This window comes from Lissotriton helveticus, chromosome 11, assembly GCF_964261635.1.
Source record: "Lissotriton helveticus chromosome 11, aLisHel1.1, whole genome shotgun sequence".
Classification (NCBI taxonomy): Eukaryota; Metazoa; Chordata; class Amphibia; order Caudata; family Salamandridae; genus Lissotriton; species Lissotriton helveticus.
Window position 1 is genome coordinate 968,449,114 of NC_136072.1, and position 27,751 is coordinate 968,476,864.

At 44.4% G+C, this 27,751-nt stretch overlaps 1 protein-coding gene across 1 annotated transcript in view; it reads left to right on the forward strand.

Annotated features, from left to right (window-relative positions):
- The window catches only part of LOC144792343 (retinol dehydrogenase 12-like), a 71,121-nt gene extending 45,801 nt beyond the window's left edge, over positions 1 to 25,320 (forward strand). Inside the window, exons 3-4 of the mRNA XM_078667302.1 lie at positions 1,147 to 1,449; positions 24,647 to 25,320. Of these exons, the coding sequence (XP_078523428.1) occupies positions 1,147 to 1,449; positions 24,647 to 24,921 (578 nt within the window). The 3' untranslated portion in view covers positions 24,922 to 25,320. The remainder of the gene's footprint in view (positions 1 to 1,146; positions 1,450 to 24,646) is intronic.
- Positions 25,321 to 27,751: the final 2,431 nt, after the last annotated feature.

The window sequence follows — 27,751 nt, forward strand, 5'->3', positions numbered from 1 at the left end:
CACTCTTCCTTCTGATGTATGTCCACAAATTCTTTCCCGCTGCTGCATCCCACCATCAGCATACTGCTGCTCTGAGTTTCACAAAGTATTCTTTGTCCCTCTTTCTTTATGACTGTTCTTTAATTTTTCTAATATTTATTTCTGCAAATTCACATAACTCAGTACTACATTTGGCTGCTTGTACAACAGGTTGAAAAGGTGGATTTGCACGCACTTTTTAGGTCGATCCTGGGCAGGGCATGCGTTGCTCTGCGAGGCATGCTGTATTCGAGGATGGACTTGAAGCTCCGCCCACTCTCTGCCCATATTTTTCAATGGCTTGTGTCATTCCCCTTTGTAAATGCTGGCTTCTGATTCCTTAATAGGCTTTTTAGTCCCTCCTTAGTACTGCCTTGCCTTCCTTTCTAACCTCCCATGAGGATTGGTCCTTTTACTTCTGTTGTTACACGGTATGTCTTATTTAGTCTGTAAGCACCATTTTCTTTAATGAGTTTCCCCTACTGCAGGCACAACATGCTTTCCTGCAACATTAAGCGTGCCATGCGCGCTTTCACTTTCCAAGCAGGCCGGGATAATGGCGGCGGCTTCTTTGAAATAAAATAGGTTTTGCATTTACAAGAGTTTGAGATATTGGCATTGTAAATGACAATGCCTTTTATTTATGTGTTAATTCTCAAAACAGATAAATAAAAGGCATTGTCATTTACGATGCCAATAGATAAAACTCTTGCAAATGCGTGACCTTTTTCATAGCAAATACTTGTTTCTCTTTGTAGTTGATAATGTTCCTGCCAGCTGGACCTTACCCCAAAGTACTGACACGTATCTGTGTTTTTACATTCAACTGTGTTACTTATATGCACTGTCTTCATATTCCCTATATTTTTTGTGGACGTTTCTGTTCATTACCTGATTGCAACACAAAACCATTTCAATTTCGAAAGTTTCTATTGAACATTAGCACAACTATATCTTTGACGACATTGATAACCAAGAAACCCACCAGAGAGGTAGGTTTTCAGTCAATGTGGCAGGCATCAACATCTAAACCAATAACTAACTGATGATAATGTGCTGAATGCTATTATAGTTCTGTCACTATCCAAGTGTGTATCTCCAATGTAATGTGTCTTTTCTTCCTTCTAGGTGTGCCTGCTCTCCTTGACTGGACAGATGATGGCTTCAGCATGTGTTTTGGAGTTAACCACCTTGGCCCCTTTCTGCTCACTCACCTCCTTATGGGCCTTCTTAAAAGCTCTTCACCAAGCCGCATTGTAACCATCACCTCAGATGTTTATAAGTATCAAAAGCTGGACTTCCAAGATTTGAACTACAACATTGTGCCCATTTTCACTTACTGCCGCAGCAAACTTGCTAGCATATACTTCACTCAAGAATTCTCTCGACAGATGGAAGGAAAGGGTGTAACAGCATATGCAGTTCATCCAGGTTTGTTAAATTCTTTTCAATACAAAAGCCTATGGTATGATGTATTTCTTATTGGAACTTTCCTTTCTTTATTCTTTCAGTATCAAAATTATCTTCGTAAAGTAGGACAAGAATATGAGTAGATCGATGTTTTGCTGAGAAGGAATTGTAGCACTATTATGAGCCTTCCTTTGCAGGTTTTTCTATCTAATTAGCAAACCCCTACTCCTGAGGCGGAAAGCTGGGAGACGCTAGGTTTTAATTTTACTTTTAAAACTGTGTAACTGTGCAATTTAAATTGTGCTTTCTATCACATACCTCCCTTCCCTGAGGATCTCTATCTTCGCTCTGGGCTTTCCCGCGCAGCAGACTACTTAGCTGCAGCGGGCTCTAACTTGATCGCCGCCATCCTCCCGAGGCCACGCCCACCCTCATTAGGCCACGCCCCCTACGAGGGCTTAAAATCACACTGAATACGAGCGCCATTAGAAGCAAACCCCTACTCCTGAGGCGGAAAGCCGGGAGACGCTAGGTTTTAATTTTACTTTTAAAACTGTGTAATTGTGCAATTTAAATTGTTCTTTCTATCACATACCTCCCTTCCCTGAGGATCTCTATCTTCGCTCTGGGCTTTCCCGCGCAGTAGACTACTTAGCTGCAGCGGGCTCTAACTTGATTGCCGCCATCCTCCCGAGGCCACGCCCACCCTCTTTAGGCCACGCCCCCTCCGAGGGCTTAAAATCACGCTGAATACGAGCGCCATTAGAAGCAAACCCCTACTCCTGAGGCGGAAAGCCGGGAGACGCTAGGTTTTTAATTTTATTTTTAAAACTGTGTAACTGTGCAATTTAAATTGTGCTTTCTATCACATACCTCCCTTTCCTGAGGATCTCTATCTTCGCTCTGGGCTTTCCCGCGCAGCAGACTACTTAGCTGCAGCGGGCTCTAACTTGATCGCCGCCATCCTCCCGAGGCCACGCCCACCCTCATTAGGCCACGCCCCCTGCAGCCTTATCTCCCTATAAATAATGTGCTTTCCCCGTACGCGCAGCGGACAGGCGCAGCGGGCGCGCCGCCAGCGCGCCGCAGGCGCGCCAAAGGCAAGCCCGTCTGCGCCCGTCCGTGACCGACAGGGACCAGGGGCCTCGGACTCTGGCCCAATCCTCACCTATACCCCAGCCCAACTTCTCCCCTTAAACACAGCACAGCCCATCACCACGTCTCTGTCTATGCGCATGGCGGCCCTGGGCATCTCTGTTCCCTCTACTCCCTCACCTGAATCCGCACTGCTCTCTTCCCGATTACAGACTTCCCTTCCCCTCACTCCCCTCTCTCTCTCCACACCCACCATGGCCACTGCCTGCCTGTTAAACACCAGATCAGCAGGCAAGCACAAATATGAGCTCTTTAACTTACTGGATACTGACGCTCCGGACTTTTTGTTTCTTACCGAGACGTGGTTTTCTGCTGATTCCCTGCCTGATCTGTTGTCCGCCCTCCCCGACTCGTACTATGCTCTTAGGGCGGATCGTCCAGCCGGTAAGGCCGGCGGGGGTGTGGCGATGATCATTCGTTCCCATCTCCAGTTTCAGATTCTTCCCCAACTTCCCATTCCTGATATAGATTTCTTGGTTGCTCGCTCACTCAACCTCTTAGCCCCCCTCACAATAATCTTAATGTTTCGTCCCTCTCTGAACATGCCTACTTTTGTACCTGTTTTACAAGAATTACTGGCCACTCTTGTGGTCAACAACTCTTCACTACTCCTTCTCGGAGATTTTAATTACTGGCCAGGTGATTCTAGGGAGGACCTGTCCTCCAAAGATTTTTCAGCTACTCTCCAGTGTCTTAATTTTCTTCCTCACCTCCATTCCCCTACCCATATTCACGGCCACACCTTAGATCAGATATGGTCAGCCAGTTGTACTGTTTCTTCTCCTACAATCGTCCCTTGTACCTGGTCCGACCACTTTTTGATCTCATTTCTTATTGAGCTTGGAGCCCCAAAAAAAACCCTTTGACTAAGAATATCACAGCTCGCATTTGGAATCGGGTTGATCTTAACCTCCTTTACTCCTCTCTTGCGGCTTCTTCTCCTGACCCAGGTGCCCTCTCCATTGATCTTCAAGCAGACGCTGTTAATCAGTGGCTGTCTTCCACTTGTGATCGCGTTGCCCCTCTTAGGAAAGTCAAGACCTGTCGCCCCCATGACGCCCAAAAATGGTTCACAGATGAATTGAAAGCTCTCAAACTGGACCTTAGGCGCTCTGAACACCATTGGAGACGTAATTACTGCCCTCTTCTGCGATCCAAATACAAACTCCTCCTGAATAATTACAAGAAGGCTATTCTCTTAGCCAAAACTCTGTACTTTTCGGAAAAGATATCTCAATCAGCTAACAAACCGAAGGAAATCTTTTCCATAGTCCGCAACTTAGTCGCCTCGGACAGAGCTAACTCCAATCCTGTCCCCTCCCAAGATCTTTGCTTGTCCCTTAACGACTTCTTTTTAGACAAAATCGCGAAGATCAAATCCAACATTCCCTCAACACCCCTTGTTTCCTCTCCCTCCCTGTCACTTCCCCCCCCCCCCCTCTTCGTTCCTTGATCAGTTTCCACTCATCACTCTAAACCCCTTTTTGGCACTACTTCAGAAAGTGAAGTCAGGTTCCCCAGTTGACTGTGCTCCTGCACACATTCTGAGAGAGCTCTTCACTCACTGTCCTGATCCCCCTCTTTCGCTTCTTAATTCTTCCATTTCCTCAGGTCTAGTTCCCAAATGTTTCAAATCCGCAATAGTTCGCCCCATCCTAAAAAAAAACGGTGCAGACCCTTCCCTTTCTTCCAACTTTAGACCTATCTCCCTTCTTCCCTACCTTGGGAAGATATTAGAGAGCCACATTACCTCCTGTCTCTCTTCCTACATTGAGGACAACCATCTCTTGGCCTCCCACCAAGCGGGTTTTCGCCCAGCTCACTCTACTGAGTCAGTGGTCCTGTCCGTCCTGGACGAGCTCAAGAGCAAGGCAGATTCCAACTTGCCACAAGCTTTGGTGCTGCTTGATCTGTCCGCTGCGTTTGACACGGTCGACCATTCCATCCTTCTCGACCGGGTCAGCGCAGCGGGCGTTCAGGGTACCGCGCTCTCTTGGCTCGCCTCCTTTCTTAATGGACGGACTCAGGCAGTCCATCTGTCTGGCCACATTGCCCTGTCCCCCCTTCTCTTTAATCTTTACATTCGTCCCCTTATTCTTTCTCTCCTTGACATGGGGGTCTCCGTATATAACTATGCGGATGACCTCCAGCTTGTTTTTGACCTTTCCTCTCCTTTGCACTCCCTACCTAAATTTCACTCCACTCTTGTCTTTATCTCGGAGTGGATGAATTGTAACCAACTTAAGCTCAACCTGGACAAGACGGAGTTGGTCCTGACTGGCCATTCCATCTCCCCTTGGTCATCTGCTTTTTGGCCCCCTATCTTTGGCCCCCTGCCCATACCATCGGCCTCTGCAAAAACCCTGGGCATTAAAGTCAGTGGGGACCTCTCCATGCATGCCCAGATTAGCTCCGTTGTTTCTTCCTGTTTTCTCTCCCTCCGTATCATTCGGAAAGTGTCCCGCTTTTTCTCCTCCGATGCCCTTAAACTTATCATGCTAGCAATGATTCTCTCCCGTCTTGATTACGGGAATAGTCTCTACGCGGGCATCCCGGCTTACGAACTGCGCCGATTGCAGGCCATCCAGAACCAAGCTGCTCGAATCATTCATCGCCTGCCTAAATCTTCTCATATCACGCCTGTCCTGAAATCCCTTCACTGGCTCCCCATCTGCCAAAGATCCCTTTTCAAGATGGGCTGCCTGGCTTTCATGGCCCGTATTCGCATGGCCCCAGCCTTCATCAATTCACTCATCATCCCTTACACTCCCACCCGTGCCCTCCGCTCTTCCAACCAATTCCTCCTCAATGTTCCGCGGTTTCGCAAATCGAAAACGGGAGGCACCAGATTCTCGGTACTGGCTCCCCGTTTCTGGAACAGCCTCCCCCTGTCAATTAGGTCTATCCCATCCTACCCCCAATTCCGTAAAGCCCTCAAGACTCATCTGTTTTCTATAGCGTACTCCGGCTGAATCACATCTCTGCCCTAGCCTTCTACCTCAGCGCCAGGAAGCCGCTTGTTCGCAGTGCGCTCTATTAAGAACCTTCTCCATTTCCATTTCCATTTCCAATTAATCGAAAAGATCGTATTAATTTAACATAGACCCTGCAAACATTGCTAGTGCAAAGCTGGGTAACATAGAGACTGAATTTAAGAAAGTCATCCTTTGTGCCCTGATCACTCCCATTTCTTAGCAAACACACGGAGGTGATGGACAGAGCGCTGAAACTTTTCAGACACTCACCCATAGATCTGGGTTGAATCCATCATCATTCTTTAGCTGAATAAATGAATGAATGACATGTCATTTGTAAAGCGCGATGGCTACCCGGAGGCCTCCCAGGGCTGCGGACGAGTACAAAATCAGAGCATGAGAGAGGAACATGGATCTAGAAGAGCCAGGTTTTTAAGAGCTTTCGGAAAGAGAGCAGATTGGGCTCTTTCCGCAAATGAAGTTGAAGGGAATTCCAACCGATGGCACCACTATATGAAAAGGAGCGCTCACCACATCTGGCTCTCCTTATTCTGGGTTGTAAGGTGAGAAAAGAGGCAGTTGACCGAAGGACTCTCCTCAGTTGATAGGGAGTGATCAGCGATTGGAGAACGGGCGGGCCGTTCTTCCAAAAGGCTTTATGGGCCGAGCACATAGCCTTGAACTGGATCCTTTTCCTGACCGGCAGCCAATGCAAGCGCCTTAGAGCTTGTTTGGCGAACTGTCAACGTGGAATCTGGAGAAGCTTGCGAGTAGCACAGTTTTGAATAACTTGGATTTTATTGCTGGTGTGCTGTGGAGCTCCCAGATATAAGGCGTTCCCATAATCCAAGCGGGAGAGTATCAGAGCTTGGACCATGATCTTTCTGGCATGAAAAGGGAGGAGAGGAAGGACCCTGCGAAGCATCCTTATTAGGCCGAAGCAAGTCGCTGAAAGCTTCGCTGCCTGATGATTAAAAGTAAGGGAATGGTCAAGCCAAATACCGAGGCTCTTAATCTGGTCTTTAGGGACTTGGGCCGGGCCTAGACAATCGGGCCAAAGTAATGCCGGATTGAAAGAGGGGGAGTTGCCCAGGAGCAAAAGCTCAGTCTTGTCCCCATTAAGTTTAATACATAAGGGAATGGTACCAGTATACAAATTAATGTACACTAAAGAACTAATAAATTATATACAATTACACACAGAATCGTAGTATTCTTGATAAACAGTGTTTTTTAATCACACTGAACAGTCTGAATTTTATAGCATTTGTTAACACCATTTTTCAAAGCAGTGCCCCAGGAGGGAAGGGTGAGGGTTTAGTGAATGAAATGAGCATAAGGAAGTGGGTAGCACAATGTATGATTCACACAATCAGTTATTTTTCAGGAAGGGGCTCATACAAGAGCCAGGTAAATCACATTAAATCCAGACATTTAGTTGCTGACAAAAGACACAGTGATGAATCGCTGTTGATCAAACTGGCTAGTCTGTTAGATGTCAACGTTTCGACCCCTGAAGAGTAGTAGGTAAGTATATACCTCGCGTTGGGGTCTTCCTCAGGATAGGAGTGTGGGGAGGAGAGATGGGGGCAAGCTAACATCAGTAGCCCAAACTATGGGCCTGAGGAGAAACAGGATGCGTAGGCTCCAAAACGGTATGAGCGAGCAAATGGTTTCGTGAGTAGAGGAAACGTCTCAGTCCGTGTGGGCTGAGACATTTCCTTTAGTCACAAAACCATTGAATACAGAGCATTTTTGCCCCATGGTGTGAATATATTAATGCTCTTCGCAGGCCCAGCAGATTAACCCTGACTGGACCCTTCTTTCTTAAATCAGCCACGTTTGAAGTGATTTGCTCTCTCATACCGTTTTGAAGCCTACGTGCCCTGTTTCCTGGCAACCTCCTCGGGGTGGTTAAGTGCCACCACTAGCTGGGTATCATCTGCATAGGTGATGATTTTTATGCTCAATGGATGGACAATCTTTGCCAAGGGTCTCATATATATATTAAGCAGCGTGGGGCTCAGGGCAGAGTCCTGGGGGACCCCACAGCTGAGCGGCAACTGGTTAGAGACAACATCTCCCTCAAAAACCTTAAACGAGCTTTCGCTGAGAAAAGACTGCAGCCAGGCTACCGCTGAACCGGCTACTCCCAAGTTCTTGAGTCCGAGGATCAATGTATTATGATTAACAGTGTCAAATGTTGCACTGAGATCGAGATGGATAATTGCTGCAGTGCCCCCTTGATCTAGGATCCATCTGGCTTCCTCTGTCACTGCAAGGAGGGCGGTCGAAGTGCCAAGCTGGGGACGAAACCCAGTCTGGGAGCGGTGAAGTAGATTGTTAGATTCCAGAAAGGCTACAAGTGGACGGAGCACTGAAACTTTTCAGACACTCTCCCCCAGGCACAGATCTGGGTTGAATCCATCATCATTCTTTAGCTCACCTCCATTTCTTGACTGATACTGGTGGTTACTGACTCGGAAAGTGCCATGGGCTCTGCTAACCAGGCCCAGTGCTCCATCCTTAAAATGTATATGGTCTTTGGGGTAATTACAATTGGCTAAGACAACCTACTTGTAAGTCACTAGTATATGGTAGGGCATGTAGGTTTAGAACCCCCAGTGGACTTTAGTGTACACTGCTGTGGTGTCTGGTGTCATTTAAATGGAGCCAGCTCTGCCTTGCAGGCTGGTTTTATAATAAAACTGTGCCCAAATTTGACTGTGGAATTAAAAGTACTTCCAAAGTCCAAAACATCCTTTTTATTACATATAAGTCACACCTAAGGTATGCCCTGGTGAGAGAAAAACAGCCAAAGTCATTTTTCCCCATTCTAGTGCTGCTAGCCCAATAGGCTAAAATGAGAAGGCTTTATTAAATTTCAATAAAGTCTAATGTTTGGTAGGAGTTAGCTAGCAACATAATTCAAAGTATTAGAATAATAGTTAAAATAAATCCAACAACTTGCCAAGGTCAAATTTATTATAACTATTGCAGGAAAGTGGTTTTAGAACTTTCCTGAAGCTACTTAAACAGCCCTGTAGCAGCCTTTTCTGATTGTCAAGACTCTGACAGCCTGAGCTAAACTTCTCCCTGATTTGGTGCGAAGAGGTGTGGGACTGAAACCATGCAGCCGTTTGGTGAGAGGAGATTTGCTTCTTGGAAAAGCCAGGAACAGGAAAGGGTTTTGGGAGATAAACTGATCTCCAAAGGCAGAAGCACAAATGTCACAGGATCTAGTTCAGCCCCCACCTCCTTGATCCCCAGCCAGATGGGAGCCCCTCTAATTAGATTATGAGAAGGGTTGGAAAGGGAGTGTAGGGAAGTTTGCCACACCTGTGTGTTGGGTTATCCAGACTTGAACACCAAGGAGAGATTTTCTCCATTTTGATTTTTAAAGAGATGCACATTCTGTGACAAAAATATGCCACACTTCCCAGGACGTTGTTGTGGCAGAAGGTGGCAGAAGGTGTCCCCCCTCTTTCGAGCCCAGAATAGGGATTAAATATGGGAGAGCTGCAAGTGCACCTCAGATCCCTGCCTGAAACATCTGAAGAAGAAGGTCTGCCCTGCTGGACCCTTGGACTGCACAACAGAGGACTGCACTCAGAATAACTGCACCTGCTGCACTTTAAAGGCTCCACATAAATAGGTTTTTGCCTGTCTTCAAGGGTAAGGAGTAGACACCTCAAGCAGCAACAGGTATAAATGTACTGGAAGAAGCCAGCAGCAACATCCACTAAGAGAACGACGCCAGCTGACCAGCTTTACCTGGATTTTCCTGGACTGGCCAGGTGCATTCTGGGAGTTGGAGTCCCAGGCTCCAAGAGGCAAACCAGAGCTTCTGAACCCTTAGATGGTGCTATGGACCTTTTCTGACCCCCGGGGAACCTTTCAGAACAAGATCTGAATGTTTGGGAACTTTTTGCCTACTTTTGTGAAAAAGCTCCAGAAGAAGACTCTGCTTGTCTGTAAAGGTTTGCCCAGCTGACTGCTCCTGAGCTACTCATTGTCAACGACAAACACAAACACCTTCATGACTCACAGAGGCATCATGCTGCAGCAGGCCGGCATCATCGAAATCTGAATCCAAGGATCAGATCTCTAGACATCGAGAGAAAAAGCTCCAAAAAAGTGCCCAAGTAAGAAAGTGAAAACTTGACCAGAGCCCAACCATTCATCACATCTGACCGCGCTTAATAGTGGTCGGCCTGAAACTTTGACTTTGTCCCGGTCCAGCACGACCAGATAGCCTTGGTCGTCACTTTTACTCTTTTAGGCAGTAAAAAGCATAATTTTACAAATTTCAACTTAAAAATGTCATATTTCCAGTTCCCTAGATTAGAGTTTTGTCATTTTCAATATAAAAATAATCTCTATTGTTATAAATTGGTGTTTTTGTTGTTGTTGTGTCCTTTACTTATTTACAGTTTTGGTGACATTAAATGCTTTGCACACCTGTATTCTAAGTTAAGCCATTGTTAACTTAGCTCATCAGCCAAGCTACCACGGTTTGAGCAAGGATTCATTTATTGGGACTTGACGGGGCCTTATTTGTGATTGTGGTGTTATTACTAGCTGTAGGTATCTACCTGTTCCTACTAACAAACCACCTTTCAACACTGATTAAATACATTATCAACTGGTTCAGTTCTCTTTAGCAAATGTGTTGGAGATTTAAGAACAGTTATGATTTGGTAGGTCTCCAATGAAACCTGTCAACACCATGGATGTCAGTACTTGTTTCAAAAAGTGATCAATGTGCCTTAGAACAACTTTTACAGCAGACATGAATTAACTAATAATAAATGCATTCTACAGTTTTAAATCATGGTGCTGAATCATAGACGCAAAATACCAATAAAAATAGTGTTGTTGATATTGACTTTGTACTTATGTTGAAGCAGCAGTTGCATCGTGAAAGCATTTAGTTGATATCTAACAACTTTTATGTCTGAATAATCTACATGAAATGTTGCCAAGTTTCGTGTAAATTGATAATGGAATGCTTAAGATGTGGGTTTTCCCAAAAGTGTGTTTTCCATTCATAATCCCCTAGGTAGTATTGTTCCCAGCCACTGCATCAGCCTCTGACTAATTACTCCAACCTCAATTAGAAGATAACGCATATGCCAATGGGGCACCTTTGCTCAGTGTGGTGCATAAAGGTACAATACAATCCTATGAATAAGGAAAATAATAAATGTATGTATGTATGTGTCTTGTAAAGCGCACTGCTGCCCTGAGGCGTCGTGGCGCTGTAGACCGCTGGGGAACCCGTCCTGGCTATCCCTGTGAGATGGTCCCTACTGGGTATCTCCAAGGTGAAACCAGGCATCCCCGGTGAATGTGGGGGGCCATTGTAGAGATGAGGCAAGCTAATGCCCAGAGTTGCCGAGTGTGATCCCTGGTTAGAGTAGGCACCGAGGCGAGAATTATCGAGTCCGCTGTCCCTGGTCCACGACCCTGCTGCGTCGGGAATTGAACCCTGGTCCCGGGCCGTTCTCTGCTTCCGGGTCTGCCGCCTCTAACCAGTGAGCCACACCTCTCCACTCTGGCTATGTTAGCAGTTTGGATCCAGTACGAGAACCGAAATTTGAATGAAAAATTCGTACTGGCTAAGAAAAAAACAATCTGAGTGCCATTGCTTCATTTGAAAAACAAGAGATTGTTAAACCCATGAGATCTAATAGAATTGAGAGAAACTGAACATTTAGCTTTTCCTGCTATTCCAGGTTCAAGAATCAGCTGTGTTTACTGTGACCTCACCCTTAAAAGGCTGGTGTATGGGCAGAGTGACCACACCAAATCTATGAGTGAGAGGGTGATCAATGTAAAAAACTTTCCTTGAGAGTTTGAGAATGACTGAAAAAAATAGATGCTGCCTGGCTTCAGTTCCTAAGGTTAGAGCACTGTTTTGCCAGTGAGTTCCTCAGAGTTTGTCTTTTGGCCCCTCATATGCTGGGGCAAACTCAAATGACCACTGTTAATATTGTCATACTTGGATAGTGTACCTGTTCTGTTAAAATTTTGATGGTTTGAGTCATGTTGAAAAGCCCAAAATTATTTTATTTTTCTGAGATGACATACACCATCCTTCACATTTGAAATCTGAGAAGCCAATAGGAGCGGGCACTCCATTAGCTCTATACATTTTTCTGCCTATGTAAATGACAGTGGCATGGCCTAAGGCGAGCAGGACTAATTTTACCAGCCTAAAAAAGAATAGGGGCTTCTAACACCGTAATCTCTATTTTTACACTTTTTGTGCCTGGTATTTTAGATTAACCCAGACCTGGGTAAAAGGCATTGCCATTATGTGGGACCTGTAGATCAAGAAGGAACGATCTGATCCATGCTAGTGCTAGATTAATGGAGTTAGTATATTAGGACTGTTTGGTCAGTTGTATAGAAGGCTGCTAACAGATTAGGTTACCACAGGGCCCCAACACTGTTATTGATTTATATACGGACATTTTACAGCATGGTTGTGATGACTACTGCCATTCTTTTCGATCATCTTAATATGGTCCAAAATATTGAGTTTGATGTTAGTCAACTACACTTTTTTTGAGGAGATTGGTCAAATGCAGCAAATTGGATGTTGGTTGATAAGTGAACAAGGTTGCAACCATTCTCTTTAAGTTATTGGAGTAAGTGACAGTTGTTCATGAGACGATAAAGCATGGCTCCGTTGGTTCAGGTATTTGCATGAGTTGGACAAGTTCTCCGAAGGCCTGTGCTAACTAAATATTTTTGGGGGATCTGAGTGGCTTGTCCTTGTGAACTAATAGAGAGATTACTATAAATTTAAAACAGTAGAGATTGTTTCTGCACAGGGTTCATCACTGAAAGTTTTGTGGTGTTTCATAGGGTGGCCAACAATATTTTGTCTATTTTATTTGTGTGCTGGTATGTTGTTGTGTATATTTAGAGGTTGGCAAGCCAATGAAGGCTCAAGCTAGGTTGAAGTCGGAAGCCTGACTGTTGGAAACTCGAGCCCATAATAAGCCAAGCTTTCATGTAACTTCTGCCTGTCTGTCCTTCCCGCGACATGGTATTACTGTCAGAGCTGCCGAGTATTAACTGGCGGAACCAATTTCAAGTCTGAGCATCAGCTCAACATCCTGTGATTCTAGGCACAACACTTAATTTGCAATTAATTTTATTAAACAATGTATATGACCTTGTGTAATGTAACTCGTGCTCATGTAAAGCACTCAGCCTTCGGGTCAAGTTCAACCTGCAGAAAGTGAGTTTAGAGATAAAACAAAGCCTTACTATAAGGCAATACCTAATAGAGACCCATTTCCTGGTTAATCTGTACAATTAAAAAGAAAAAACATTACTTTTTCCTTAGTGGAAGAGGTATGCCCAGACATTGCTCCAAGCTTGCTATGCTATCGGATTCAAGTTAGCCAGGCTGATGAGGGGTGGCACTCCAAAACCGGTCCCAGGATGCTTTTTTTTGGTCCATCGAGGACCTGGCTTGGCATTTGGGGTAGACTGTTACCAAGGGGAGCAGGGTCTAGACCGATTTGCATATGGCTGGGTCCAAACTGGAATGGCATGGCAAGGGTGTGGAATTTAATGAAATTTGTACTTGTCCATAGGACAAGTAGCTTCATAAATCTACTTGTCCTGTAACAAAATCCACTTGTCCCTTTGGTGCCATGTAGTGCCCCTTCAAATAATGGCAGCAATATCATTATAGAAGAGCTCTGGTAATAGCCTCTCTGGTTATATCAAGCTAATACTAAAGAAGGATTTGAATTTTGGAAGTTTTCACCAGCTCTTCTCTAATATTTTCCCATACTGAGAAAAGTCTAAAATTTACCCCTGACAATGTCAAAGTAAAGTTTCTTCCAGGGCTGGGAAAAATGTGGTTGGAGAAAAAGTGAACTTGTAAACACTCAACAGATTTCCGCTGGGGCGCATTCATATTTGCTCATGCTAAGATGCAATTCACAAATATTTTTTAGGACTATGGTTTCCTGGCCTACTTAAGAAAATTCAAGTGATTTGAAGAAAAATGTAAATCTGTATTAATACAAAGACATATATCTTTGGTGACCTTTTGTGACTTTCTTTTTAACATTTGAGCCCCTAATTAAATCGGAGTTAACCAAGACTTTTTGTTTTTATTAAAATGATCTCTCTTCCCATCTATCAGCTGGCTTCATTGTGTGTAACAGCATTCTGCTCTTTTACAAAGTATTTTTGTTCAGTGCCAGGAATTTCTATGGCAATGTGGCCTTTATGAGACCAAATACTGGCTGTCTAGTAAGAACACGCTGGCAAACAGCACCATGCCTACCTGATAATCCCCAGGTAGAGAAAGGAGCATAGTGTAGGCCAAGTGAGTAACCAGAAAATTCAAATACCCCCCACTTTGGGGTAAGTTCTTATTACACGAAGCAAGCAAAAAAAGTCATTGGAATCCTCTCCAGAATAGCTCTCGTGTCTCTTCCATCTAAGCATCTATCCATTCATCCTTTCACCCACTGATATCTAGCATTTCACCTTTACATTGTCACCCATTTATTCTTTCATTCATTAGCCTTTCACCAATCTGTTCATCCATCTGTTTATCTGTCAGTCCATCCGCTCATCCATATCCAAACCTACCCATCCATCTCCAAACCTATCCATTTCAACCATTCATCCATCTGCTCATCCATAAACCCACCCTTTCACTTCATCTATCCACCCTCACTTTCACTCATCCATCCACCCACCCTTCTACCCATCCATCAATCCATTCTTCCACTCATCCATCCATTTATCATTTACACTCATCCATCCTTTCGCTCTCTAATCCTTACACCCTGTAACCCATCCACTCATTCACCCTTTCCTTCATTATAACATCCTTTGTCCATCGACCATCCCTGTCACTCAACCATCCCTGTCGCTCAACCATCCCTGTCGCTCACTCATTCATCCATTCAGCCACACTTACACTCACTCATCCTTTCACCCACACATCCATCCATCCTTTTACTCACACCCTTTCACATTAATTACGAGTCTTTGTCTGCCGAGCTGCAGACAGAAGAGGCCCATCAAGAGCTCCACCTGCTACCAAAGCGGGTCGTTCACGAAGCCCCTGTTCAAACCTATCCTTCCATCTACAAACCTCTCGATCAAACTGATCCATCCTGCCTTCCTTTCACTCATCCATCTTTTTGCTCATCCATCCATCCTTTCACCCCACACATCCTCCTTTTCACTCAAATTCATCCATCCTTTCACTCATCCCTCCATCCATCCTTTCACTCATCCATTCACACCATCCATTCACCCCATCCTCCTTTCCACTCATCACTCCACCTACCCTTTCACTTCCTCCATTTATGCTTTCGCTCATCCATCCACCCTTTCACTCCATCCATCTTCTGTTTTGCTCATATATCCATCCACCCTTTCACTAATCCCTCCATCCACCTTTACACTCAACTATCCACCCACCCATCCATCCATCCATCCATCCATCAACCCTTCCACCCACTCATCCATCCACCCATCCCCCTACCCACTCAGCCATCCATTCATCTACTCTACCTCTCACCCATTAATCCACCCTTTCAATAAGCCATCCATCCTTTCACTCATCAATCCACTTCCAACCCATCCATCCACTTACCCATCCCTTCATTTAACCTTGCACTTATCCTATCATTCTTTCACACATCCATCCTTACATCTATCCTCTCACTCATTTATCCACACATCTATCCATTCACCCTTTCACTCCAATCATTCATCCATCTATCCATCCAGCCTTTCACTCATTCATCCATGCATCTATCTAATCACTCTTTCACTCATTAATTTATGCATCTATCATCCACTTTTGCACGTATTCATCCACCCTTTCACTTATTCATGCATGCAACTATCCATTCACCCTTTCACTCATTCATCCATGCATCAGTTCTTCCACCCTTTCACTCACTCACTCACTCACTCACTCACTCACTCACTCACTCACTCACCCACCCACCCTTTCAAGTCCATTAGGGGCCTTTGTCTGCGGACCTGCAGACTGAAGAGGCTTATCAAGAACGCCACAGCTGCTGTAGTTGCTACAGCGGTGTGTTCACAATGCCCCTGGTGGAGGCACAATGTGAGATGAGAGGCCTAGTGCAAGGACAGAATTGAGGGGTGGCCTTCGGTCTGCATGAAAGCCTCATAGGAAAACTAATGAGTTTTATTGTAAGCCCTTGATGATGTAAGATATGAGAGGCCAAGGTGAGCAGGTCAGGGATGTCAGAGAGGGCGGGGGTGGGGTTAGCAGGTTCAGGCACTGGGTGTAACATATGGTCTATAAAGACAAAGTGCAAAGGAGGGGGTGCATGAGAAGGGAAAGCAAAGTGAGTTTCAGATGCGCCGGGATATTGGGGCCCCAAGAGACCCAGGAGTGGAGCAGAGAATACAAGGCAGGGATCATACAGTTCAAATCAGAGCAAGGGGCCAAGAGGCAGCTAAGGCAGCCTCTTGCATGCCATTGTTGTGAGTGTACTGGAGCTGCAGAAGCTCAATGTTTGTCTCATGCTGGAACAAAAAAAAATTACCAGGGGAGGGCCTAGAAGCCACAGGAGTGCAGGCCCCAGCTTTTGCATTAACCCTTTCACTGCCAATAAACTGCTCAGAGCAACTTATTAACTGGCTGTGAGCCACAGGGTTGAACAGCTGTTTATTGGATTACCATAAAACTGTCTACTTGTCCTTTGGACAAAATACAAATTAAAACCTCTTGCCCTCCTAGAAAATCTAGATGTCTCGGGCGTCGGGAGATAGGAATTCCCCACGCCTGCCATCATGGTGAGTTAAAATATGATGGCCTTAACCCAGATCTGTGATTGGGGGTGAATGTTTGACATGTTCAGTGTTCCGTCCATCATCTGATCTTTTCATATTTGTTGCCATTAGTCGGAAGATTATGCCCAGACGTGGGTGCCGTACTTGCTATGCCACCGGATTCAAGGTAGCCCAGCTGATAAAGGATAATACTCCAAAATCGGTCCCAGAATACTTGTTTCTGGTCCAGGGAGGATCTGGCTTGGCAGTTTGGGATGGACTGCTCCCATGAGGAGCAATTCTAAAAATGATTTGTACATGGCTGGGTCCAAACTGGAATGGCATGGCGAGCAAGAAAACAATAGATGTAACCCAGGTCTGTGACTGGGGGTGAATGTTTGATTTGTTCAGCATTCAATCCATCATCTGTTATTTTTGTACCCTTGTGGATAAGGCAACAATAGACTTGCATTCCCTATCCATTGTTTATTTAATTGTCTTGCATTCTAAAGTTTTTGGTGAAAATCTTTTTTTGTACTCTGTGTGGGTGTTTTTTGCTTTGTTTCTCAGGCTAGCAGTACACCACTTTTCTAGTAGGATATATAGTACTGTGAGGACAAGTGATAGATTGAGAGGCAATATTAATTCTGAAATTAGATTTCCAAGAGCGCTTAGTAGTGTAGTATATTATTGGGCAACCAAAATCTTGATTACATTAAATTAGTCTAAAGTTAAATGGCTGTAAGACAAAAATTGCATTTCTATGAATACTCCACTACATAAAGATAATTTACTACATTTCCTTCTACAGCATTCTTTGAATACATTGTTCCAATCAAACTAAACATCCATGCCCTTCGCACATTCTGGGACCCCAACCAAAAGCCCCAAATTCGAACAGTTCCCATTTACTAACTAAAATTACTCATTAAATATCACCTTTCATTGCCTCAAAGCACCACTCCTTCCTAGTGAAGCCCTTTTCAACTTCCATCTAGACTACAGCAGCTTCCTTGACAGTGGTTTACCATACTAGTAAATCAGACTCTAGTAAGCCCAACATGATGTAGTACTCTTCATCTCCGGACTAGGCAAGACCCAAAACATCACACAGCATTTCAAACCCTTCCCCTACTGAAGGTGAAAAGCGGTCACCTTAAAAATACTTGTTCTCAACTTTAAATGCTTTAAAGGTTCAGCACCAACATAACTACGACACAAACCAGCATTGACAAAACCAATAGGTCTAGCCTATGCAAGAGCTATTGGCTTTGTCAATGTCTTTTAGCCATGTTGTACACTAGCGTGGCTGCTGTTGAGCATGATTAAAGGTTAGTGGCACAGAGAAGAGTGGTGTGGAATGGTGAAGAGTGGAGTAGAGTGGAGTGGAGTAGAGTGTTGTAGTGTGGCATGGCAGAGTGTGTTGTGTTTTGGACTGGCATAGTGTGGAGTCATGTAGAGTGACATACACTGGAGTGATATAAAGTAGAGTGGACTGGTGTAGAGTGCATTGGCATAGAGTGTTGCAGAGTATAATGGCACAGTGCAGTAGCATTGAATTCAGCAGCATGCAATGCAGCATCGTAGACTGCCATGGTATAGATTAGTGGTGCAGAGTAGAGAGGCACAGAGTGCAGTGGAATAGAGTAGAGTGACGTAGAGTGGTGCAGAATGGAGTGGCATAGAGTTGAGTGATGCAGAGGGCAGTGGCACGGAGTAAAGTTGAGTGGCATAGAGTTCATTGGCATAGAGTGGAGTAACCTAGAGTGGAGTAGTGTAGAGTGGTATACAGTTAAGCGGCAGAGAGTGCTGTGTTGCTTAGTAGAGTGTCAGAGAGAAGTGGTGTAGAGTAGAGGGCGAAGAGGGCAGTGGTGGCATAGAGTACAGTGATGCAGAGTAGAGTACAGTTATGTAGAGTGCTTTGGAGTACAGTGCAGGGGTTAAGAGTAGGGTGGCGTAGAGTGCCATGACATAGCGTGGAGTAATTCTGATACATTCTGAAATACTTCATTTAATTGTTGTTGTATGCTAGAAAAAAACTCTTTCCTAGCCCCCTTTTCCAGCAAGATAGTCACATAAATCCTCTCACTTTGAAGTCAGAGAAAGAAAACACCTGACATTGGATCTTGGCCTTTGAATTCACAGCAAATGTGAAGAGATCAGTACAAGATTTGAAGGTGTGTTTACAGAAAGAGAGCACTTAGAAGCATACTGTAAATAAGGTTTGGTCACGCAAAGGTACAAACTCAAGCTGGGAAGCCTAAAACAAATAAAGCCAGCAAATTGAAAGCAAGAAAACATGGGTTACAAACCACAAAGGCAATGGCAAGCTACAGACAGAATGCACTCCTAGGTCATCTTCTGAATATTCCCAAGATGCCTTCAGAAAACATGACAGCTGTGCTGTCTGGTAGGCTGCAACCTAAAAGGCACCTCATCCCTCAAATGATGTCAAGCTCCTCAAAATCCAAACTTGAAAAAGGCAAAACCAGAGACAGATGTTGCTTCGTAGCAGGCCTGAGGCTGTGACACATCTTACCTCAGCACACAAGCAACTCTAATACCCTCCTTCCATTCTTGAAGCAAGCATTGGCAAAGCCAATAAGTCTCTGCAATACGAGAGCTATTTGCTTTGTCAATGTCTTTTAGCCATGTTGTAGAGCAGCACGGTTGCTGTTCAGCATGACTAAAAGTCATGGAAAAAAGCGCTATGCCGCTGTTAGTGCTGGCCATGTCATAACTCTTTTTGACTGGCCGGAGGGGTGGGCCAAGCAGCACAGCGCAGCGGGGGGTGGGCGAGTAAAGCAACACAACGGGGAACAAGTAAAGCGACGCAACACAGGAGAGGCAGTTGGGGAGAAGATAAGCAAGCAACACAACAGTAGGTCGTGTGAAGCAACACAAAAGAGGTTTGGGGTGGAGGGCGGTTGGGAGTAATGTAAAAAAAAAGCGCTTTGACACAGCCAGTGGTGTCCATATCATAGCATTTTGTTTTTTTAGGGTGGGTGGGGAGCCAATGCATCAATGGAAGTGAGGGAGCAGATGGACAGGGGAGAAATAGAAGCACCTTTCAAGTCTCACCACCGGGATCCTTGCATACCAATACCCAAGCGTTCTGTGTAGAATGGTGACCACACTGACTGATCAGAGAGGAGTACCATTTTCATTTTTCTTTTTCATTTTTTCATATGTTTGGAATTGATAAATCCTACTTACTGGTGAAGTAGTATTTAACAATGCTATTTTAGAAATTACACGTTTAGAAAGTGGACATTTCTCTGCAGTCACTGCTCTGTGCTGTGTACCTGACAGCCTGTCTCCGATACACGTCAGGAGTGGGTGACAACTAGACTTTGTGCATTCCCTCTAGCGAGAGCACAGGAATGATAAGTGTGTCTGTGTACCCATCTACATACATCTACATTCTGATTGCCTTGACTGGGTAGGATGAAATCGAGGGGGCTAACACTCCACTTAAATAGGTAGCACCCTGTCTCCACAGAAAGTACTGATTAGATAGATACCCTGGCAGACAGGATTAGGCTGAAAGAGGGAACTGTGCACTTCAGAGAGCTGCTTTGAAATCACCCCCTACATAAAAGGGCACTTTTGGGTATAAGTAGTAGGTCTATGACCCCCTAAAATTTGACAATACTGGATCTTGAACTGAACCTCTTCCAGAAGGATTGTTCTGCTGCTAAAAGGACTCATCTTTGGACTGTAGATTTGGAAGGCCTACTTTTCTCTTGTGTGGCCCTGCTGCTCTCTGACTCTGCTGTAGGAGAGCTGGACTCTGCATTCAACCCAAGTGAACTCCAAGGGCTTGTTGGCTTGCCTCTGGTTGCTTGAGACTCGGGAATATCAAAGCCTCTACACCTGCTCCTGTGCAGATGCATGCAACACTGATTTTGATGCATCTCCTGTCTGTGTGTAACAAAACTGGCACATCAACCTGGTTGAGGGAGTACAATCGGCATATTGCATCGAAACCAGCAATTTGCCTCACGGTATTGATGGATCGCTACCGCTGCAGCTTGGTGAGTTCAGCGCATCCCCTTAACTGCACGGCAGAATCGTTCACATCGCTCAATGCCTCTCGACTCCAGCACCCGTCTTCGGAACTTACCCATCGCCTTCACTGCACGAAGAAGATTGATGCATCTTGTTGCTTGCAACCAGGAAAGGCACTTTGATCATCGAGGCCTGTGTTTGTCCTGTAGCCAGGCTGTGCTTCTACTAGGTTGGCCCAAACTTTGACTTTGCCCCAGTCAGGTGCGGCCAAAAGTAACCTTTTAGCACTAATTGTTTCAAATCGCTTTACTGCATTTATTCTTTTAAAATTCAATATCTCAAATTATATACATTGGATTTTTGACATTTTGGTCTTGTTATGTTTATAATACAATAATTGATTTTTATAAACATGTGTGGAATCTTTTTATGTAGTATTTATTTTGTTACTGTGTTTGTGTTGCACACATACTTTACACATTACCTCCTTAGCTAAGCCTGATGGCTCTGTGCCAATCTACCAGAGGGTGAGCACAGGTTATCTTTTAGTGTGTATCTATCTTACCCTGAAAATGATTGTGGCTTCTGCTTGGACAGGGTTCATACCTTTTCTAACCAGAAACCCAATTTTTAACAGCGGTGATCAGTGGTGAGGATAGGACTTGTGTTCGGGCAATACCATATAGTAATTCATTGTTCACTACAACTCTACACTGAGACCATTTCTATTTTTTTTCCATTTTCCCTGTTTGGCCTTTTGATTTTTCTTGTTAGATTATGTCTCAATCTGGAGAAGCTACACTTGCAACTGCACCTGAAATTTTGGAGTTTGATCTGGCCAGGTCAGAGTTTCAGGTCTCCATAAGAAAAGATTATCAGGTCTCCATGAAAGGCTTCACCCGAAAGGTGGAGCTGCACAAAGCCTTGAGGGCCTGGGCAGAGTGCCAGGTTTCAGGGGATGACAATCTAGATGAGGAGCAGGAAATTCCTGAGGAGGAGGATGAGTTGATTCTGGAGCCTGCTATAGTTCTAGACCTGCCTGTGGAGGGTGCCAACAACTTGCCAGGAGCAGTAGTGTATACCAGAGAGCAGTGCTTTCTCTAAGAATCTGTCCCCAGAGGAGCTAGAAGACAGGAAGGAGGAGAGAAAGTTAAAACTGGAGCTTGCCAATCTAAAGCAGAGAATGAGCAACCTCTACAGGAGAGGAGAATGACTCTGGAGGAAAGGAAACTTACTCATGAGCTCAACCTCAGAGAGCTTGATTTCAGAGCGCTGCAAATAGGGTCCAGCAAACAATAATGGTGGCCGCATACCTGCAGTGTCTTCACATGGGTCAGATAGAATACCCAAGGATTTGGTGCTTAGCTATGGGGTGGGGTATGACGTGGACAAGTATTTGGCGCGTATTAGTGGAGGCTCTAAGAGTGCACAAGGCCCCAGAGGAGTTCCGGGGTGGTAGTCTATAGAGGTACATGCCCATTGTGGGGAATGTTGCTCTTCTTACACTAGAGGTGGGGGACTAGATGTGCTAGACTGTTATGAAGGTCTTGTTGACTAGTAGGTTAGGGCTGACACCTGAGAGATACCAACAGAGGTTTAAGGTCAGTCATAAGTTATCCACACGGAGCTGGGTTGACTGCTTACACTATGCTGGTAAGGCACTGAAGGGCTGGGTGAAGGGCAGCAAAGTAGATGATTATCCAGGGCTGTACAACTTAATTTTAAGGGAGCATGTGCTTGGTATTCATCATCAGTACTCTTTATTTCTGCAGCGTGCCATGAATTAATATATTTGTTTAACAGAGCTGAGCCAACACCTAGTGGATATTAAGCATACTGATCTCAGAAACTTTGCTGAGGAGTCAGACATCTGGATCAACACCAGAGTGTCCAAGAAAGCATGTTGGGGGGGACTCTCAAAAGGGTGGTCAGGGTTCCCACCAGAAGAAGGAGGGGGGGGAGATAAAAAGGAGTTCACTTCAGGCCCCCAAAACAACTCACAGGGCAGGGGGTCTGGTTTTCATTCCCGACGTGGCCACCAGAAACCCAATTTCTAGCAGTATCTGTTTGTATTTCCCTATTTAAAGGCTATGTTTTTACATGTTAGTTGATTTTTCTGCAATTTCTAAATATAGCGCAAGCACAACCCGAAGGCTGATTGCTTTACATGAGCGCCAGGTACATTACACAAGCTCACATGCATTGTTTAGAGGCATGGGGTGATTAAGTGATATTCGCAGAATCACAGATGCAGAGACTCAGACCTAGTTCCCCAGTACCACACTCAAGGCACACATAGTGAAAAGCAAACAGCCACCTTGTTGTAGCTGAAATAATGCAAACACTGGGAAAGATCCAGATTGGAGGTGTTCCCAGAAGAGAACTGCCAATTGCTGCTAAATAAAATACATCCATGCTCCTGTTATTTTTCTATTTGTTTGAAGAAGTGCCCTCGTGAGACCTCCAGGTTTTCATCTGTTTTCGTTAAAATGAGCCCTCATTCACGGTTGAAGTTGTAGAGGCCAGAACAGAAAGAGACAGCGTAAGTGCTGTGGGGGCGAGACCTAACAACGAAAGCAATTTTGGAGCAGCTGCTCACTGGTGTACACAAAGGAGCCAGCAAGCAACCAGCACCAGTCCCCTCCCCACCACCCCCCTCCCCAACTCCGCTCCCTGCCTGAGATGCTGCTTACAAAACATGTCCCAACAAAAAGAAATCAAACAAAAACCAGAAATCATGATAGCACCATCAGCTCCTGGCAAGGGGGTTGTAGGAGCGTACTGCTCTTCCACTAGAAACTGCTTCCAGATTCATACACACAGCATGAACGAGGGCGGGTGGGGGAGGGATGTATATGTAACTGCGAGGGTGCAAGTGAGGAGGACAAGAAATGGACTGGGGCAGAGTGGAGGGAGGAAAAAGAAGCAACATGGATAGGTGTGGGCTGGAGTTAAAAGGAGCAACACGGATGGGGATACGGGAGACGGCCTGAAATCAAGCCCTCATATGGAGTGCTGGAACACATAAAAAAACAGCAGCTTCAAAAACGGGAGCAGTGGAAGCACACAAGTACTTGGTCTATGTTCCAGGGGAAGGCCAAACACAAGAAGAGGACATGACACAGGCATGCCTTCACAAACGGGAACGAAGGAAAGAGTGATGCTGAAGCAAACCAATGATAAGCCGGGGGCGGCTGTAAACTCACTGTGTGCAAATAAAAGATTTTGAAGTGACAACGCTGTATTGTAAATCACAAGACTATTTGTCTATCAACAGAAACTTCTCAGATGCCTCTATCACAAGCACCTAGAATCAATTCAGTTATCCATTTTAGCAAACGTTTTAAAAATAGATTGATCAATAGAGGGAGCAGTTTTTCACAGATTAATCTGGTGTCAGGGAGCTGTACCTGTACTCTTTGAGTTTATAGGTGCTTCTAGCATGTTGGAAGCCATATGATTCGGCCTTATTTCCTACCGTCCAAAAAAGCTTAACATTTCCAAATGGCAACTAAATTTACACATCACCTAATTCTTGATTCTGGAGATTTCTCACACTAAAAAAAAGAACACGTAATCAAGCTTTTCATTTATTTAGTCCGGTCTATGGAATACTGCCCCAAAGATTCAAGCCACTCCTCTTCCTTATTACTTCAGAATAGTACTGCTTTATTTTAACGCCTTGCCTACAGAAAACGATATATGTTTTACAGAGACGGTGCTAGTAATACATAGTACATCAGACAAATAGAGTACGGAGACAATGGAATTTTGGTCAGCCCTCTTCAGCCATTTGCTTTTGGCATTCTTTAACACTTAACATTGGTTGGACTGGGCTTAAAGCCATGGCATTTCATGAGAAGGTTATACGGCTTTGTCATTATTCACTAGATTGGTTTAAGTCACATCTCACCTTGTAGCATTTTTAATTCTGTTCACACTTGACTTTTTAATTGTTCTCAAATCTTGCATTAGATATTTCATAGTGCTCCTGTGCTTAGTTAGTTTTTCTGTCACAGTTTTTTTATTCCTATGAAAAATGCCCCTTTGGTGAAATGTTATTGGCAACCCCTGATACGTAGAACGCATCACCATTCTGGCAGCCAGTGTGAGTCCATACGGGCCCATTCTCCATAAAATGTCGCGTTGAGTCTTAATGTTGTGTACAATCCTAATCCAGTAAACTAATTAACAGTGGGTAAATCGGTCGTAAGAACCGGTGTTTAGACTTTGCAGCACAATTTTAATAACTCTTGTCTTCTTTTGTTTAGGTTATGTTGTTGGAGACTGGACTTCGCAATTTTCTGTGCTTTTCCGCATCGTGATGTACGTATTTATGTCCATGTTCTTCATTTCATGTGAAGCGGGGGCGCAGACTGTGATACACTGTGCTGTGTCCGATGAGGTGCTCACGCATAATGGTGGGTATTTTTCAGACTGTCAGCCCAGAAAACTGCGTCCTTACGCCCAAGATGCTGGCATTGCTAAGAAGCTTTGGGAAGCAAGTGAGGGGTTGGTTGGTCTGACATCACACAGAGACAACTAAAACGCAAATGGCATAGAGATGATGAGACAAGTGCAGCACCTAAGAAATTGAGACAAGTGGACTGTACAGATATTGAGTTACTTTGACGCGAGAGAAAAGAAATGGTGAATTTACTCCTGGTGGCTTTCCTGTGAAGGATTCAAGAGCTGTATCCCCTTGATTGTAGGAGGACTACAAGTCACTGATGTACACACAGGAGAAGAGAAATTAGGAAACACAGAAAAGTGTCACGCATAAACTTCAGGTGAGACACAGGCAGACACGTGGTGCCCCAGAGGGTAGACTGCAGGCAGCACCTGCCCCAATGGTCAGCATGAATTGGTGTTTGAATTTAATATGAAAGAATGTATCAGCACTACTGTTGTTTGTCCTATAATAAAATGTTACTGCCTCTAAAAATCTATGTCTGGCTAAATGTTTATTTACAATTTTTCACGAATTGAAGCTGGGAGCTCATTTGGCGCTGGAAACCGAGTATTCTATTAATATGTCCATTGAAGGCCACTTCTGAGCAGGCCGCCCACTCCAAGCGGTGAGTCAGAGACGAATCACAAATGAAAAAATGCTGAAAAGTACAGGCTTGTTTATTCGAGTATTTCTCATTAAATGGACAAAACATCTAGTTCTTCCGAAAGAGCTTTTCGTGAGTTTTTTCCCCATTTTTTTTTATTTTTCAATTTACTGAAATACTGACTCTGTTATTCATACGAAGAAGAAAAACAGTGGATCTGTGTGTCAGCTCTTGCCAGTAATATCGGAGAGTAGACTGATTAAGGTTTAATAATATACTCAAATTATCATCTGGTTAGCTATGTTTCTTTGATTCCCACTGAAGAAGCATCGGTATCCATGTACATGAGTGGAAATATTGCAGGGAAGGCGCAGCATGGAAATCAGGAGAGCCGATGAGGACTTAAACATTTTAGGGTCCGATTCTGATCGGTAGGGCTCCGAACAATGTTTGGAGCCCTTCGACCGAATCGGTCAGTGCCCGCCGGATTCCATTCTGACCGAGCCATTCCGATGGGCTCGGTCGGAATGGAATCCTACTCGGATTTCCGGATGGCCTACGACGGGCTCGGAGAGCCCGTCTGCCATCCGGAAATCCTTCAGTATTCCCCCGGTCACCTCTTTACGACTGCGGGAGTACGATGGCAGTGTTTCACTGCCTTTTCGTGCCGGTCTGTCAGGCAAGAAAAGGCAGTCGGAAGCTGTCTTTGGGGGCCCCCAGCAGGGCTCCCATGGGTGCAAGGCTGCCGAATGGCAGCCTGGGGGCACCTATGGTGCCCCTCTGTGGATCCCTGCACCCGGTGGCAGGCACCTTGGGGTGCCGGCCACAAGGTGCAGGGATGAACTGCACCCCTGCTTTTCTCAATGCAGGCATGCATTCCGCTCGGAATGCATGCCTGCATTGTGAAGCATAAGAGTGCGACCAAACCCTGTTCGGTCGCATCGTATTAGCAGGGCCGTAACCGACGACAGCAGGTTGGTCGGTTACTGCTCTTGAACGATATCGGACGGACCTGAGTCCGTCCGACATCGGAGTAGGCCACAATGTAAATACTTCCAATGCACGTGTGCTGAGCATCTTCCAGCACATTTCAGTCATCTGTTTTATCAACAGGTGTGGGGGTAATTTTTGTTTCCCCCGTGTAATCACACATAATTTCTGAAATGTTGTGTTATCAATGTTAATCCCAAAATCCTATCGCAGGAGCAAGGGAACCATGTGAGCGACCAGAACACGAGCTGTTGGTTTTCATGGCACATGTTTTTTCTCTGTTTTTGACAGGTAATACACGTAATTACACTGTTGACAGAAGCATGGTCAGGTGAGAGCTACTGGGTATGTGTGTAGAAAACGATCAGAAGGACCAAAGTTTATCAAAGCATAATCGAGAGCCAAAGTGTTGCCTAAAATGAATGCAGGAAACAAATATTGTGAAGAATAGAATAGTAAAGGATTGTCTACTGCTGTGACACAAAGGCTAGTCTGGCTCGAGAAATGCAATGTGTGAGTTCATGTGCTTCTACTGAGTCTAGAGGTTAGATATCTAGCTTGTAGTTTTTAAAGTCCAACAGTTATGTTATGTTATGTTAAAAATAGTCTTATAGAGCGCACAGCTACTCAAAGAGTGTCCCGGCGCTAAAACAAAAGAAAACCCAAAGCTGAAGCGCAGGAAAAAAGTGAGAGGAGAGAAACAGGAGAGGGAAAAACCAAAAGAAGACAGATTAGGTTGTTTGTTGAAACAGCCATGTCTTCAGCTGCTTCTGGTTCCTCCAACAAGGTGTTGAAAACGTTTATCAGAACCCGATATTAGTTCTATTATTGGTTCATCACAGACAATAATAGGAACAGGAATGCTCAATCAATTACTTTAAAGATTTGGGGTCGTATGTAAAATGCTCTGAGTAGGCTGATTTGCAGTATTCGAACAAAATATTGTGTAAAAAAATATTGAGAGACACAATATCTTATAAATAAAAGATGATCATGGACAGAATATAGAATGTGAAAATATCATGTTTTAGGTATTTAATATATTTTTTAAGTAAAGTTGTATATAATATTGTTTTTAAAGTATAGTTGTATTTAATATCGTTTATAATTAGTTTGATACATTTGAATTATTTTAGTATGATAAATTATTCTGATTGTAATAATATTTGTGTTTTTTTTAGTATATTTTGCAATTTGTTTATGAAATGTACATTTTGTTTTAATTTAATGAAAATGTTTTACTTAATAGCAGGTTTTTGGGTTCTTAGGAGATTAGGGTGGGAAGGTTTTTAATATGTACATTTTCATTTTTTATTTATTCAATTATAT